At 36.3% G+C, this 15,845-nt stretch overlaps 1 protein-coding gene across 1 annotated transcript; it reads left to right on the top strand.

The window, feature by feature from the left end:
- The first annotated feature begins 319 nt into the window (after nucleotides 1-319).
- Nucleotides 320-3,945, top strand: LOC109149069 (peroxidase 5-like). Its single transcript, XM_019296712.1, has 4 exons — nucleotides 320-600; nucleotides 694-885; nucleotides 2,333-2,498; nucleotides 3,260-3,945. Exons 1-4 carry the CDS (start codon nucleotides 379-381, stop codon nucleotides 3,670-3,672), a joined length of 993 nt encoding a protein of 330 aa, XP_019152257.1. The 5' UTR covers nucleotides 320-378; the 3' UTR covers nucleotides 3,673-3,945.
- The last annotated feature ends 11,900 nt before the right edge of the window (nucleotides 3,946-15,845 follow it).

Genomic DNA, 15,845 nt, shown 5'->3' with positions numbered 1-15,845 from the left:
AATTATTGATCATATCTATCGTATACAAATAATACAACAAACCTTAGCTAAGCGCCTCGAACCCACCTCAACTTTTTGCTCACTTAACTATACAAACAAATGGTACGATATACTATTCTGCATGAGAGACCATTTGTACGTTACAGCTATTTGCCTCATCAGACACCACTAACAAGACGTTTACGTATGAAGGAGAGATATACATAGGAGCTGAGGGGCCACTCTAAACCATATCCATTTTTTAATAATGTACGAATTGAATTGAGTGATATGATCAATATATATAGTTAGTAGAATAGCTAACACTCAAGCTCGTACTATATATACTTTGAGTATACTTGGAGAAATTATAGCTAAGAAAAAACTAACAAATCAGAGATGAGTTCATCAAGAATAAGAATGCTAAGTTGTTATAGTACCTTAGCCCTGCTTACATGTCAGTTGATTGTGTTAAAAGCTGAGTTGCAAGTTGGGTTTTACAGTGGGTCGTGTGGGAGGGCTGAGTTGATTGTTAAAGATGAGGTCCAAAAAGCGTTTGTTTGCGATAGAGGAGTGGCGGCCGGGCTTGTGAGGATGCATTTCCATGACTGCTTTGTCAGGGTACGTATAGTGTGTCACTAATTATTGAAAGAAATTATTGTTAGTTTGGAGTTATAGAATATATGTATATATATGTTGCATTATGGGTGGCAGGGGTGCGATGGGTCAGTGCTTATAGATTCCACTGCATCAAACACAGCGGAGAAGGATTCTCCAGCGAATAATCCAAGCTTGAGAGGATTTGAGGTGATTGACAGTGCAAAAGCTAGGCTGGAATCTTTGTGTAAAGGAGTTGTGTCGTGTGCTGATATTTTGGCTTTTGCAGCCAGGGATAGTGTAGAGATGGTAAGTAAGACTTACGTACTACCTATACATTCATATATAAACCAATCTCAATCTTATTTTTAGAAAAATGGGACGGGTCAAATCAAATTTTTTAAAGACAGATGCATGCAGTGACATTTTCATAACTTTCACCAACTTTATTATACAAACTTCAAAACTAAAACCTACAATTCTAAGACTTTTCTAGTTCCACATTTAGTATTAACATTTTGCACATTTAGTATTAACATTTTGCATATATATATATATATATATATATATATATATATATTTGAAAACCAACATTTTGCATATTTAGTATTAAAAAGAATGCAATTGCAAAAATGCGAAAGTGCATTGCACTTAGAGTTTCAATTTTAGAATTTATGACCGAGTTTATGGTTTTAGTTGGTTTAGTGGTTCACCTTTTACTACTTAAGATCTAACAATTACGCTTTAAATTTAAAATTTTACTTTTTTTTGTTGATTTTATAAAATTTATCAGGTGTACATATTTAATTGTTAAAGATTGCATATTGAAGTGTTCAACTTTGGATAGTGAAGTTGATGATAATTACGAAAATGTTACCGCATTTTTTTAAATTTGATCAAATCCGTCGAATTTTTACAGACTTAAGACTGAGATAGGTTCTTATTTCTCTCCTATAATACTATTTTTCAATGGATCCTTAGCCTATATATATATATATATATATATATATATATATATATATATATATATATATATATATATATATATATATATATATATATATATATATGGTTGCGTTCACATGAGGACAGCAATATATAAAGGACTATGTAGACAGATAATGGGCACACGGCAAATTAGTATCATGCACACAATTTAATACACAATGGCACACTAGCATACATGTAAACATTAGGTTTCGAACACAGTCTCTATTAATTAACAAACCTATACACATGACATACAAATTATGGCACACGACTACATCCGGCCATGCACACGACAGACAGACTAATGTCACACGACTACATCTGTGCTCACAGTCCTCTATAATTTAGTTGTCCTCATTTGAATATGTTCGGTTCAGGTAAGAATCAGGGTGTGAACCTGTGAACTCTTATGCACCACAAAGATGTGAGATTAGACGATCGAAATCTGAGAAATGGTGCATCTAATTTAGTTGTGCATTGGTGCAATGATGTATATTTAACTGGTCAAAATTATTATAAACCACAAGATCGAACAAGTGGTGCACAATGGTACACAGAGTCACATTTTAATAGAGATTCTCACTTTAACCTCTCTCTCTCCCTCCCTCTATATATATATATATATATATATATATATATATATATATATATATATATATATATATATATGTATGTATGTATGTATGTATGTATGTATGTATGTATGTATGTATGTATGTATGTATTTATTTATTTGAGTATTATGCTTGCAATTGGAAAACTGCAGACGGGAGGATTTGGCTATGATGTTCCGGCAGGAAGAAGAGATGGGCGTGTTTCTTTAGCTTCTGAGATACCTAATAATTTGCCACCACCTTCATTTAACGTGCCACAGCTTACTAACCTCTTTTCTAACAAGGGATTCACACAAGAAGAAATGGTTACACTCTCGGGTAAGCCAGCCAAAAAAAAATAATAAAGTTTCATGTATGTTAGTTTTATATGATGGCGTAAAGAGCCAAATCGATTAATTGGTAGTTAGGAGATTATTAGGTGGAGGTAATCGGTGAAAAACTAAGTTCTATACCTTGCCTTTCGAAAATATGAAGGCGGTACGGTGTATAAAAAAATAAAATTATACCTTCGCTACTAGTTATAACTTTTGGCTTAGTGGACCTAATAAGTGGTATCAGAGTCAGGTCATGGTTTAAGTCCTTTACTACTAACTATAGCTTTTAGCGTAGTGGTCTTAACAACTGGTATCAAAACCAAGTCATGGGTTTAAGTCCCTCACTACTAACTTAAACTTTTGGCGTTGAACCACTCTTTTTCGATCCATATCAGCATTTCATATAGAAGTGATTATCTCAGCAATAGTGTCCCTGCCCATCATAGAACTATAATTATTGCAACAAAAAAATTGGATACAATAATCAACGTGTTTTTTTTACTTATTTGTCTATGAATTCTATTTTTTCAAGGAAGATATATATATATATATATATATATATATATATATATATATATATATACACGTGAGACACATTCTACTCTATTTTGAATCTATTCCTTTCAAATACTCCACTAGAAACATATCAGAGCCAGGTCATACGTTCAAGTCCTTCGCTACTAGCTATAGTCTTTGACATATTGATAACCGCTTCATCCAAACAATTTATATGCTCGACATATCTAATCTAACACTAACTGACAGGCGCGCACACCATCGGGCGTTCTCATTGCACGTCTTTCAATAACCGGCTTTACAGTTTCAACTCAACCACGGTGCAAGACCCGAGCCTAGATCCCCAATATGCAGCTCAACTAAAACAACGGTGTCCGCAAGGCAATAGCAACGCAAACCTAGTGGTGCCAATGGACCCTTTCTCTCCAGCCATCACCGATGTTAGCTACTATACCAACATATTGGCCAACCGAGGCCTGTTCACTTCAGACCAAACTTTGCTTACAGATCCATCCACGGCTAACGAAGTCAGACAAAATGCTGGGAGCCCTATTTCCTGGGGGCTTAAATTTGCCGCTGCAATGGTGAAGATGGGCCAAATCAGTGTCTTGACAGGTAACGCGGGAGAGATTCGAGCTAATTGTAGAGTGGTTAATAGCTGATGAAGATCGATCCAATGATCGTGCATGAGATCACAGATGGTGTTGCTACGATTGACTACTGATGATAATCAAATTCGATTTCATGTAACACAAGAAACATATATAATTTAATTGTGTGGAGTTGGTTGTGGATTGAATAAGACAGCAAACAATGTAATGTCTCAAATTTTAAAATAGGAATCTTTAATATTTCTGAGTCTTGTGTCACAATTATTTGGAAAAGAGGATTGTCAAATCAATTCAAAATTATGGGAATATTTGGAAATTTTAGCTTAATTTTTTTTTTTTTTAAATTTGCCCCATGATTCATTCAAAGTGGTGACACTATGAGTGTTAAAATTTTCCAATTTTGTGCAAATTTCCAAGTTTCAAATTTCTAAGCATCCACATATAGAGTGTTTTTTTAAGACATTAAAATGGATACAAAACATGTGAAGGAGCTGGATTACAAAGATTTGGAAGTTAAGGTGGTCCTTAATAAGGTGATATCAAAATTAACAGAGATCAACACTCAACATGATGGTAAGAAAAAGAACCAGAAGTTTATTCATATCAATGGTGAAAAGATGTTCTGGGAAACTCTACAGAGAATACAATCAGAATTGAAGCTAATATATACAAGCTAATACATGGCAGTAACCGCTCATAACAAACATATATGTAAAAAGACTAGGTAACCCTTATTCATGAGTTGTCCCTTACTTTGGTCCCCTGGGACATACAAGTTCTGGAGTCACAACTTAGACATAAACTGACTAAACTGAAAAAAGGTAATGGTTTGGTGAAACCATCTCTTATTTGATTAGCAGATGCAACAGACAGGAGTTTGATGAAGCCTTGTTGAACCATTTGCCTACCAATATGACAATCAATCTCTATATGCTTTGTCCTTTCATGAAACACAGAATTCTCATCAATGGCAATAGCTGAGTTGTTATCACAAAAGACAACATCATGCTTTGAAAGAGTGATCTGTAAATCATGCAACAAATAGCTAACCCACTGCATTTCACATACTGTTACTGCTAATGCCCGATACTCCGCCTCAGAGGAAGATCTGGAAACAGTAGGTTGCTTCTTTGCTTTCCATGAAATTAGAGAATCCCCGAGAAAAATACAAAAGCGGTCTGAGATGGATTTTTTGGTTTCTAAACAAGCTGCCCAATCAGAGTCAACAAAAGCTTGCAAATGAAGTTCTGAAGTTGATGAATAAAAAAAGACCCTTCCCTGGTGCTCCTTTAAGGTACATGAGAACTCTGTGAGCTGCCACTAAATGCCTCTCCGTAAGATGATCTATAAACTGACTCAACTGTTGGACTGCATAGGCTATATCGGGCCTTGTAGTAGTTAGGTAAAGAAGCCTACCTACGAGCCTTTTGTATACACCAACATCTTCAAGAAGAGGGCCATCATTGTGAACCAGTTTATGTCCTGTTACCATGGGAGTATTAACAGGCTTGGATTCAAGAAAACCACATTCTTGTAGAATGTCTAGAGTATACTTCTCCTGACACAGATTAAGTCAAGCAAGAGTCCTCACAACCTCTATTCCCAAAAAATAGCTAAGCTCACCAAGATCCTTAATCTTGAAGGTAGAGTCCATGAAATCTTTTATAACAACTATCACGGTTGCAGTAGGCGCTAGGCGCTAGTCGGGCGTCCGGACAGCGCCTAGCGCCTAGGCGGTCTAGGCGGGTGCCAAAAAACAGTGGTAGATTTGCAGTTTGACAATTTTAATCAGGTTGTTTTCAACATTTAATCAAATAACACATCCAAATAAATGAATTAATGATAATTCATAAGTCATAACATCAAAACAATGGTTTAAAAAAAAAAAACATTAAAACAATATTAAAAATTAAAAATACTCAAATATGAAATACTCAAATACTTCAATTATCCAAAGATTCAAAGTATCAAACTAGTCTACGAGTGATATATATGTCATATATATATATATATATATATATATATATATATATATATATATATATATATATATATATATATATATATATATATATATATATATATGCACACACATATATATATAATAAAAAAATAGGCCGAGCCGATCGAGTTAACTCGACCGAAATGGACGAGTTAACTCGACTAACTTAGACGCTAGGCGGCCAAATCGGCCGAATTAGGCGCTAGGCGGACGCCTAGGTGGCCGATAACCTAGGCGGGCGCCTAGGGGGGAAATCGCCACGGTCTAGAGGGGCCTAGCGCCTAGGCGGGCGCCTAGACCGATTTTTACAACCCTGACAACTATTGAATCATAATCATTCCCAGCAACAATAATGTCATCGACATAAACAAGTAAAGCAATAAATGAACTGTCATTATCCCTAATAAACAAGGATGGATCAGCATGTGCTTGTGTGAAACCAATGGACAACAGAGCAGCTGCTGTGAGTTTTGCATTCCACTGTCTACTGGCCTGTTTAAGTCCATATAAGGACTTCACTAACCTGAAAACTTTGGTTGGGCTTTTCACTGTGAAATCCAAGAGGCAAAATCATATATCGCAAATTATGTCGTGCAACCGAATGCACCATGCGCATGGTGCATACGATGCAAAACGACATCGTTTTGGTTAAAAAACGCGCGTCCCACTTAAAAAAGAAATCAGGTTCGATTCCCGGCAATAGCATTTTTATATATCCATAAATTCATAACTATATATCCACAGTGAATGAATGAAGTAAAAATCCACAATGAATGAACTAAATATCCACAATGAATGCACTAAATATCCACAATGATTGAACTAAATATCCACAATGAATGAACTAAATATCCATAAATTCATAACTATATATCCAGAAATTCATAACTATATATCCATAAATTCATAACTATATATCTACAATGAATGAACTAAATATCCACAATGAATGAACTAAATATCCATAAATTCATAACTATATATCCAGAAATTCATAACTATATATCCACAATAATGCTATTGCCGAGAATCGAACATGAATTTTTTTTTTTAAGTGGGACGCGCGTTTTTAGTCAAAACGACGTCGTTTTGCATCGTATGCACCATGTGCATGGTGCATTCGGTTGCACAGCATAACTATTGATCATATATACCTCCTCATCTAAATCCCCATGGAGGAAGGCATTATTGATGTCCAATTGTTGAATATACCAACATTTAGTCATAACCATTGTTAGGAAGGTTCTGATAGTTGCCATTCTGGCCACTAGTGAGAATGTTTCTATATAATCCACAGAGTGAATTCCATTTTTGGTCCTACTGTTATAGGTGTCATTCCAATTTTAGTCCACCATAATTATTTTTGCCACATTGCGTCCACTACTATTAAAAGTGTTCCAATTTTAGTCCACGAAAAATCTTAAAGTGGACTAAAATTGGAACACTTTTAATAATAGTGGACGCAATGTGACAAAAATAATTATGGTGGACTAAAATTGGAAAAGCCCCTATAGCAATAGGACCAAAAATGGAATTCACTCTAATCCACACCTAACTGCTAAGTGTAACCGTTGGCTACCAATCTGGCTTTATACATCTCTGTAGACCCATCTGCCTTATGCTTAATTTTGTATACCCATTTGCAACCAATGAGAGTTTTTTCATGAGGAAGATCAGTAAGTTTCCAAGTATTATTTTCCTGAAGAGCTTGAATTTCAGCTTGAATAGCCTGCTTCCAACAGTCATATATAACAGCTTCATTGTAGGTTTTTGGCTCAGAAATAGAAGAGATACCAACTGTGAACAATCTGTGTGCTGGAGTTAATGAATCATAAGAGAGAACTGCTTCCAAAGGGTGTGGGGATGATCTATCATGCAACACTGAGTCACAAAAGTAATCTTGCAGCCTACTTGGAGCATTTTTAGGCCTTGTAGATCTCCTGAGTAGAACTTCATGATTATCATAGGGAGGATCAACTGGCAGTTCACTGTTGATTAGTAGACTTTGGTTTGATATAGGATTGGACTGAGCAAGTGGGGAACTTATTGGAATAAAATCTGGATCTCCTGTACTCATGTTAAAATCATGGTCATCTGAAAAAGATAGCACTGGTAATGAGGGATCAAAAAAATTATCTGAGATTTTTGTGACATCATTGGACTTGAAATGAAAATCTTGCTCATAAAATTGTACATCTCTATATACAAAGGTTGAACCTCTTTGAACATCATATAGAGTGTATCCTTTAACATTGGCAGGATAACCAATGCAAACACATTTTCTTCCCCTTGCTTCCATTTTGTGCCATGACTAAGATAAAGTAGAGGCATAACATAAGCATCCAAAAACTTTTAGGTTAGTATAATCCACAGGTTTTCCATATAGCCTTTCAAAAGGAGTTGCCCAATCAATGACTTGAGAAGGTATGCTGCATGTAGGACATAATGACCCCAGAATTGCAAAGGAATATTTGCTTGGAATCTCAGTGCCCTTGCAACATTTAATATATGTTGGTGTTTTCTTTGTGCCACAACATTCTGGTGCGGAGTATTAACACATGACCATTGATGTAGAATACCCTTCTCTGCATAAAACTCGATGCATATTGAACTCATGACCATTATCACTCTTTATGGTCTCGATTTTAGTAGAAATTAAAACTTAGTGGACACATAACTACAAAATGCCTTGATCAAGGATCTAACTTCTGACTTTTGTATCATTAAATGGATCCAAGTAAACCTATTATAATCATCTACTACTGTTAAAGAATAATGTTGTCCCTGTAGTGAGCCAACTGGAAAGGGCCCCCAAATATCAACATGTACTAGCTCAAAACTGCTTGTTGTAAAAGACACACTAACATGAAATGATGATATTTTGTGTTTGGCAAAATGACAGGCATCACAAACAAGAGTTTTATTACAATAATTAGAATAATTATGCTAACTTTATTAAATCGATTTTCGTAACATTTTATCCGACTACAAGTGAGGTTAGATATTGAAAGTGTTTGGTTCTTGGACGGGTGTCGAGGTCTACCATCACTTCATCGTGGTCTTGAGTATATCGATAATAATGAGCCTTTTAAAACTTCACAAGATCACTGGTTATGAAAAGCTTTAAGAAATGGACCTGTTTGAAGAGCTTTTCTTTGGATAGCAAGAGTGAAAAATAACCAGCACCTTCTTCAATGGTGAAGAGAGGTATTTATAAGTGGAAAAATCCATCCATTGGAGGGAGATAGAAAATTTCAAACCTAATAACCAGTGAGTATTAACCAGTGGGCATTGAACATTTAATGCACTTGTACTGTGTAGCCGTTGGAGCTAAAAACATTATGGCTTTTGTCATTGTTCTCTGACAAGATGGTACAAGTCTTTTAATGCTCCTTGTCTTTTGTGAAGATCATTCCTAGGACACTTTTTGTCCGAATGATTTGCCCATCTAAGTCATAGACAACATTCTCATTGCTTCACTTGAATGAACGTTGTCTTTTACAAGTCTCTCTTTGACTTGTTGGTCGAAAGATAGACTTTATCTTTCGTCCTTTCTCCTTTAACGAAAGGTCATTTTTGTCAAAAGAAGTCTATCCGAGACTTGCTTAATCCATCTTTCGCCTGGAAGCATCTTTTGATTATCTTGTCGTCTTCAAGTCTTCATGTAGACCTATTGTGCTAGTCTCGAGCAAGATTTGTACACCTCATGGGTCTGTTACACGAGACTTATCTAAGGAAAGAAAAATAGGGGTCTACAATCCTAGACAGTTTGGTATCATCAAAATCTAATTACACTTGTTCCTAACAATATGCTACCTCTAGAAGACGTAAGAAACCACTACAGGTCTACTGGTGATTGGGTTCAGGAGGAATTTGGTATTCAGAATAATGTTTTTGACTATTTTGATTCCATATTCATCCAAGATGATTTTTTTTTTTTTTTTTTTTTTTTACATTTGGTACAATGCAACCGAAGGTGACTGCAGCGCATAACGCCACACTGCTCAAGCCACTTGAAACTGATGAAGTCAGAACAACTCTTTTCTCAATGTTTCCTAATAAAGCTCTCCCACCGGATGGAATGAATTTGAGATTTTACTAACAATTTTGGGACGTGGTAGGTGCTAATGTGTCGAGTTTTGTTCTTCGCTGTCTTAGCTTAATGATAATTCTTTCCCGTAGGCCTTAAATCATGTGACCATTGTTCTTATTCTTAAAAAGGACCATATTGAGTCAGTGACCGATCTCAAATCAATTGCATTATGCAATGTGGTCTATAAAATTCTAGCTAAGGTTGTTGCTAATAAGATGAAGATGATTCTTCAAGATATCATCTCCATCAACCAAAGTGCCTTTGTTCCTGAACGTTTCATTACCGATAATATTTTGGTAGCAACTGAAGCAGTTGTTATATCATAGACTGCAGTGCACATGCACCACGGTAAAAAACGGCGCCATTTCTTTTAGTAAAGAAACGGCCCGCCGTTACCGTTAACAGAGTCCGCATGTTTGATGTATTAAACACCAACTGACACCACAGTACATCTAAATCGACAATGTCTCACGTATTATTTTTTTATTATCAAATGAAACTGCAGTTATATCAAAATGATACTGTAGTACAGTTGTGGTGAAATGAAACTGCAGTGTATATAAAATGAAACTGAATAACATTTCACATATTTGAGTGTATATTGTACAATGAAGCTGTAATTATATCAAAATATCATGTAGTTGTGTTTTAATAAAACTATAGTGTATATAAGATAAAATTAAATAACATTTTCACATATTTGAGTCTATAAATATCGAATGAAACTGTAGTTATATCGAAATGAAACTGTAGTTGTGTTGAACCGGAACTGCAGTGTTTACAAAATGAAACTGAATAACAGGGTTACTTTTTGCAGAAGGGTGCAGAACGGCGGAAAACAAATGTCGTTTCTTTTCATTTAACAAAACGACGTCGTTTTGATGTGCGGTGCATAATCGATTATGCACCGCGGTGCACAATATAATTTGCCCAACTGAAGTTGGTCATTTCCTTAGACGTAAACATAGTGGGTTAACGAGTTAAGCAACATTGAAGCTGGACATGGCCTATGATCGAATGGAGTGGGCTTTTTTATGGGGCATGCTCTCGGCTCTTGGGTTTGACTCCAAATGGGTCGAGATATTGATGTTGTGCGTCCAAACTGTCAAATAGAATACAACATATAGGTTAAGGCAAATTATTGTGCGGACATGGTCCACACAATGTTATGTGGACCATAATAAAAAGTACATTTTTAATATATTAAATGTACATTATTTTTGTACTGAATGTACATTATACAATATAATGTACACTCAGAACAAAAATAATGTACATCCCCTGAATACAATGTACATTATTTTTGTATTGAATGTGCATTATTTTTGTACTGAATGTACATTATTTTACGATAGACAAAATATGGTCCACACAACTTGTGTAGACCATGGCCATACAATAATGATTGATAGGTTAATGATACACTTATTGGTAGGGCTGTGCATCGGGCGGGTTCGGTTTTCGGGAATGGGAATCCGTTTGGTTTTCGGATTACAGCTATTAAATCCTATCCGTGTAATTTCTAAGTGTAAACTTTTCGGATATATAAATCTCGGATATCGGACGGTTTGCATCGGATTACGGACTAAATCAGATATGAAATAAAAATTCATAAAAACTACAAATTAACTATTGAATAAGTAAATCAACACTAAATAAGTTGTAACTTGTTAACTTCTAAGTAGTTAACAATTTACAACTTCAAAATAACAAGTTCACAAATCACAACTACAAAATAACTTACTAACTAGTTACAAGTTAATGAAGCTAAGTAGCTAACAACTTTACAGCTTACAAGTTACAATTCAAAAACAGTTTATAGATTCAAATTCTCAAAAAATAAGATGTTAAGTGTTAAGGCACCATTCAAAAACCAAATGCAGCAACAGCCAACAGCAACTCAGCAAACCAGCAACTCAGGCACTTAGCATTCCTCATCTTCCTGCTTGAGGTGCAAATTTAAATAGCAAATAAAAAATGAAAAAAAAATGAAAAGAATAACATTTTAACATTATTTGCTCAAAAATCCAAAATAGGCTCAGATTGCTGTTGTTTCATATCATTAAGATTTGAGGGAAATTGCTTCTAAAGTTTTGGAACTAAATCCAAAACTTGAGCAACATACCAACCCCAATTCTTTGATTCAGACAAGGGTGGAAGCATCATCATAGCCCATACTACTGCACATACCTGTCAAGCTGTAACCTGATGTTCAAATGTTCAATCAAGTGGAACTGTGGAAGGGGCTGAGGCACTAAAATGCACTTACATAATTGAATATTTGAATTCATAAGCCATAAATAAAAACATAATGGTAATCTAATTTTCTAAGAGAATAGAATAACAACTAAATATAAAACTGAGAGCAGAATGAATGAACATTACTGCAATCGTTGGTAGGGAAGTTCCAGCAGTCCTAACTCCAGTTGGCAACTCTGCAAATAAAAAACACATATTAATTATCATACAAATAAATACACAATAATGAAAGTATTTAAGTAAACTACTATTACCTTTCTCAAGCCTTCCACAATCATCAATATTTTCTTCAATTTGAATAGGTTGATTTGGTAATCTCAACCAATCCTGTGTACAAATTAAAGCTTCCACAATCTTAGGAGTTAAGGAACTCCTAAATGGATCCAACACTCTACCACTGGTTGAAAAAGCACTTTCAGAAGCCACAATGGATATTGGAACTGCAAGAATATCCCTTGCCATTTTAGAGAGAATTGGCAGTCTTTCAGAGTTCACCTTCCACCATTTTAGGATATCAAAATCAACCTTATCTTCCACAATGGCCTCACTCAAATATATTTGCAGGTCAGTCTGTTTTAGGCTTCCACCACTCTCCATCCTTTGCCTTTTCAATTGAGATTTCAGCTTACCTTGTGGCCTACCAACAGTTACAGCACTAGGCTGCACACTCACAAAGACAGTTTGAGAAGGTTGGGCAACAGCAGCTGGTTCAGGGTTCACATCCACAGAGTAAGTGGCAGCATAATCATTGTACAACTCAAGAAGTGCAGATTGGATCTTCTCAAAACAGGATTTGCCTTTATCATCACCATAAAGTTGAGTTAACTGGGCAGGCATGTACTCAACCTTATCTCTAGGATCCAAAATAGTGCCAAAGAAGATCACACAGTTCATTTTTTCAGGGTCCCCCCAATATTTCAAAAACTTAGTTTTCATTTGGGTGCCCATTACCTGTAAAAAAAAAAAACCAAATAATTAAAGACTTGTTAATATACACATTTGTTAAACAGTAAACATTTTAGTTAAGGGATGTAATTTACCTTTTCAGAACTAGCTTCACCACCAATCATGTCATCTAACATGCAACTAAGATCAGAGATCTCACTGAAGAAAGTGTTAGATGTAACATAAAGAGAACCAGAAATTCTCACAGTCATGTCATAGAATGTTTTTAGCAGAGTTACCAAACTTTTCACATCAAACCAATCCATAAAAGTAGGTACAGAGGTACCCAGGTCATCAGAAAATGAGGGGTCATTTCCCAAATAGGCATCAAAGACTGCCTGGTACTGGATTGCAGTATTCAACATCATATATGTGCTATTCCATCTTGTAGGAACATCCAACTGCAAAGCTGATTTGGCTTCCATCCCAATAAGTTCAGCAAGATCTCTAAATTTTTTTAGCCTTGCAGGGGAGTTCCTAACCCATCTAACTGCTTCCCTAACCCTCTTAACTGAAGTATCAGCAAACTTCAACCCATCTTGCACCACCAGATTCAGAATGTGGGCTATACACCTCATGTGCATGTACTTAGACCTTACAGAGTGGTACCCCAAGACATCAACTTACTCTTAAAAAATCCCATGGCAGTATCATTGGAAGAGGCATTGTCAACTGTGACAGTAAAAACATTCTTAATACCCCACTCAACCAGACAAGTCTCCAAGGCCTTGGCTATATACTCTCCCCTATGAGATGAAACAGGGACAAAGGCTATGATTTTTTTGTTCAGCTTTCACTGATCATCAATGAAATGTGCAGTAATGCACATGTAGTGTATCCTCTGTACAGAGGTCCATGTGTCAGTGGTTAAGATGACTCTTTGGGAGCAACCCTTAAAAATTTGTTTAAGGACTGGTCTCTCATCTAGGTATCTTTGGAAAATATCCCTTGAAACTGTCCACCTAGAAGGAATTTGGAACCTTGGGCAGGCAACTAGAATAAATCTCCTAAACCCTATCCCATCAACAAACCTAAAGGGCAACTCATCTATTATAATCATCTCACACAAAGCCCTCCTAATGGCTTCCTGATTAAACACCCATGTGCCTAATTCCCCCATTACCCCTTCAGAACCCCCTGGTGCAGAGGATGAGACATCATTGAAAGTCAGAAGTGACTGCCTTGTATCCTTCGAGTGAGGATTTTTAAGACATGCCACCATATGATTTCTTAAAGATGAAGTGCCATGTTTTTTTGGCTGACAACAAAAGATCTTAGCACAATATATGCACCTCCCCTCAATCAGATTGTCATCTTTATCATATATCTTTACAAAGTGCTCCCACACCCTGGATCTGGACTCAACCTCTTTTCTCTTTTTCTTTGGAACTACAGGAGTCACCTGAGGCTGCTGAGGTATCTCAGTGCCTTGGGGTTGTCCTTGTACCTCCTGAGTTGAAGGTTGGGATCCAGAACTAGGTTGACTGATGCTCTCCATCTAAAAAGATGGGCATCAACATTCAGATTTCAAACAATTGTTTGTCATACAGAATAACAGATCAAGCATTCAAGCATACAAATAATTGAAAAGAAATCCAGATTCAGACACTTCTTTGTGTCATCATCTATCAAGATTTCATAATATTACATTTACATATTTACATTATGCACAAACAGTTCAGAACATTTAAGGGTCATACATCCATAAACAAATTCACAAAGAAATCCAGATTCAGAAACTGTATCCAGTTCATCACTATCTGGATTTCAGTTAAGGGCTTCCACCATTTCACATTTAAGCCTTTAACTGTTTAAGGGCCATCAGAATTCAGATTCAACCATAACATATCAGAATATAACACATAAATCACAAATATAGAACTAGGGTTTCGGGTTCAAAACAGCTTCCACCAGAATACATCAGAATATAACACATAAATCACAAATATAGAACTAGAGTTTCGGGTTTAAAACAGCTTCCACCAAAATACATCAGAATATAACACATAAATCACAAATATAGAACTAGGGTTTGGGTTTAAAATAGCTTCCACCAAAATACATCAGAATATATCACATAAATCACAAATATAGAACTAGGGTTTCGGTTTAAAACAACTTTCACCAAAATAGATCACACTATAGCACATATATCATCATATAACACAAATAGATCAAAATACAGTGAATAATCATAAATATAAAAACTAGGGTTAGCGATTTACTTGTTTTCCCCAAATACTCCCCGGAGAACAAGGGTCTCTAACTAGTAATCACCAGAGAGAAGAGCTTCCACCACTCTAAGCCTCGAACGGCCACCGGAGAATCAAACACAGCCGGACAGTGCACAGGTCTCAACGACTCAACGAGTAAGTGAGTCACTGAGATTACTAGATTAGAGAAGAAGAGAGGACTCTGAGAGACTGAGATTCTCAGAGATTGAGAGATTGAGAGTATGAGAGTCTCATAGAGTCACAGAGAGAATCGGAGATAGAGAGAAGTCAGAGAGAATGAGAGGTTGAGCGAATTAGGTTAGGGTGAAGGGTCTCAGCGAGTGGAGCGTATGGCTGCGCAGTAGCTAAGGGTTACATATATAACAGCCTTATACGACGTCGTACCACTCTAAACCTTAGCAAACCCTAGGAAAGTTCGGATAGTTCGGGCGGGTCGGATGTGTTTTTTGCCTACCCTATCCGACCACGTAATCCGGCGTCGTTTCATTTGGCGGATCGGATTTTTGATCTCGGATTCGGCTCGGGTTCGGAAGCATTGCAACGGATCTCGGGTTGGGCGGTTTTGTCGGGTGGGGTCGGTTTTGCACAGCCCTACTTATTGGTCCAATTACTCCCTCCCCGTGGTTACGGGACCGCTCTCCCCTTATTTGTTTCTTAAAGCCACCATCCAAGAAGCTAACAAGTTAAGAAT

Source organism: Ipomoea nil, unplaced genomic scaffold (assembly GCF_001879475.1).
Source record: "Ipomoea nil cultivar Tokyo-kokei standard unplaced genomic scaffold, Asagao_1.1 scaffold2151, whole genome shotgun sequence".
NCBI classification, from domain to species: Eukaryota; Viridiplantae; Streptophyta; class Magnoliopsida; order Solanales; family Convolvulaceae; genus Ipomoea; species Ipomoea nil.
This window is presented reverse-complemented; position numbering and strand designations above follow the sequence as displayed.

Excerpts from the sequence above, each read along its gene's own strand:
- LOC109149069 (XM_019296712.1), top strand. The coding sequence starts at position 379 with ATGAGTTCATCAAGAATAAGAATGCTAAGTTGTTATAGTACCTTAGCC. Across the intron at positions 601-693 it reads TCCATGACTGCTTTGTCAGG|GGGTGCGATGGGTCAGTGCT; the intron begins GTACGTATAGTG and ends TATGGGTGGCAG. Across the intron at positions 2,499-3,259 it reads AGAAATGGTTACACTCTCGG|GCGCGCACACCATCGGGCGT; the intron begins GTAAGCCAGCCA and ends ACTAACTGACAG.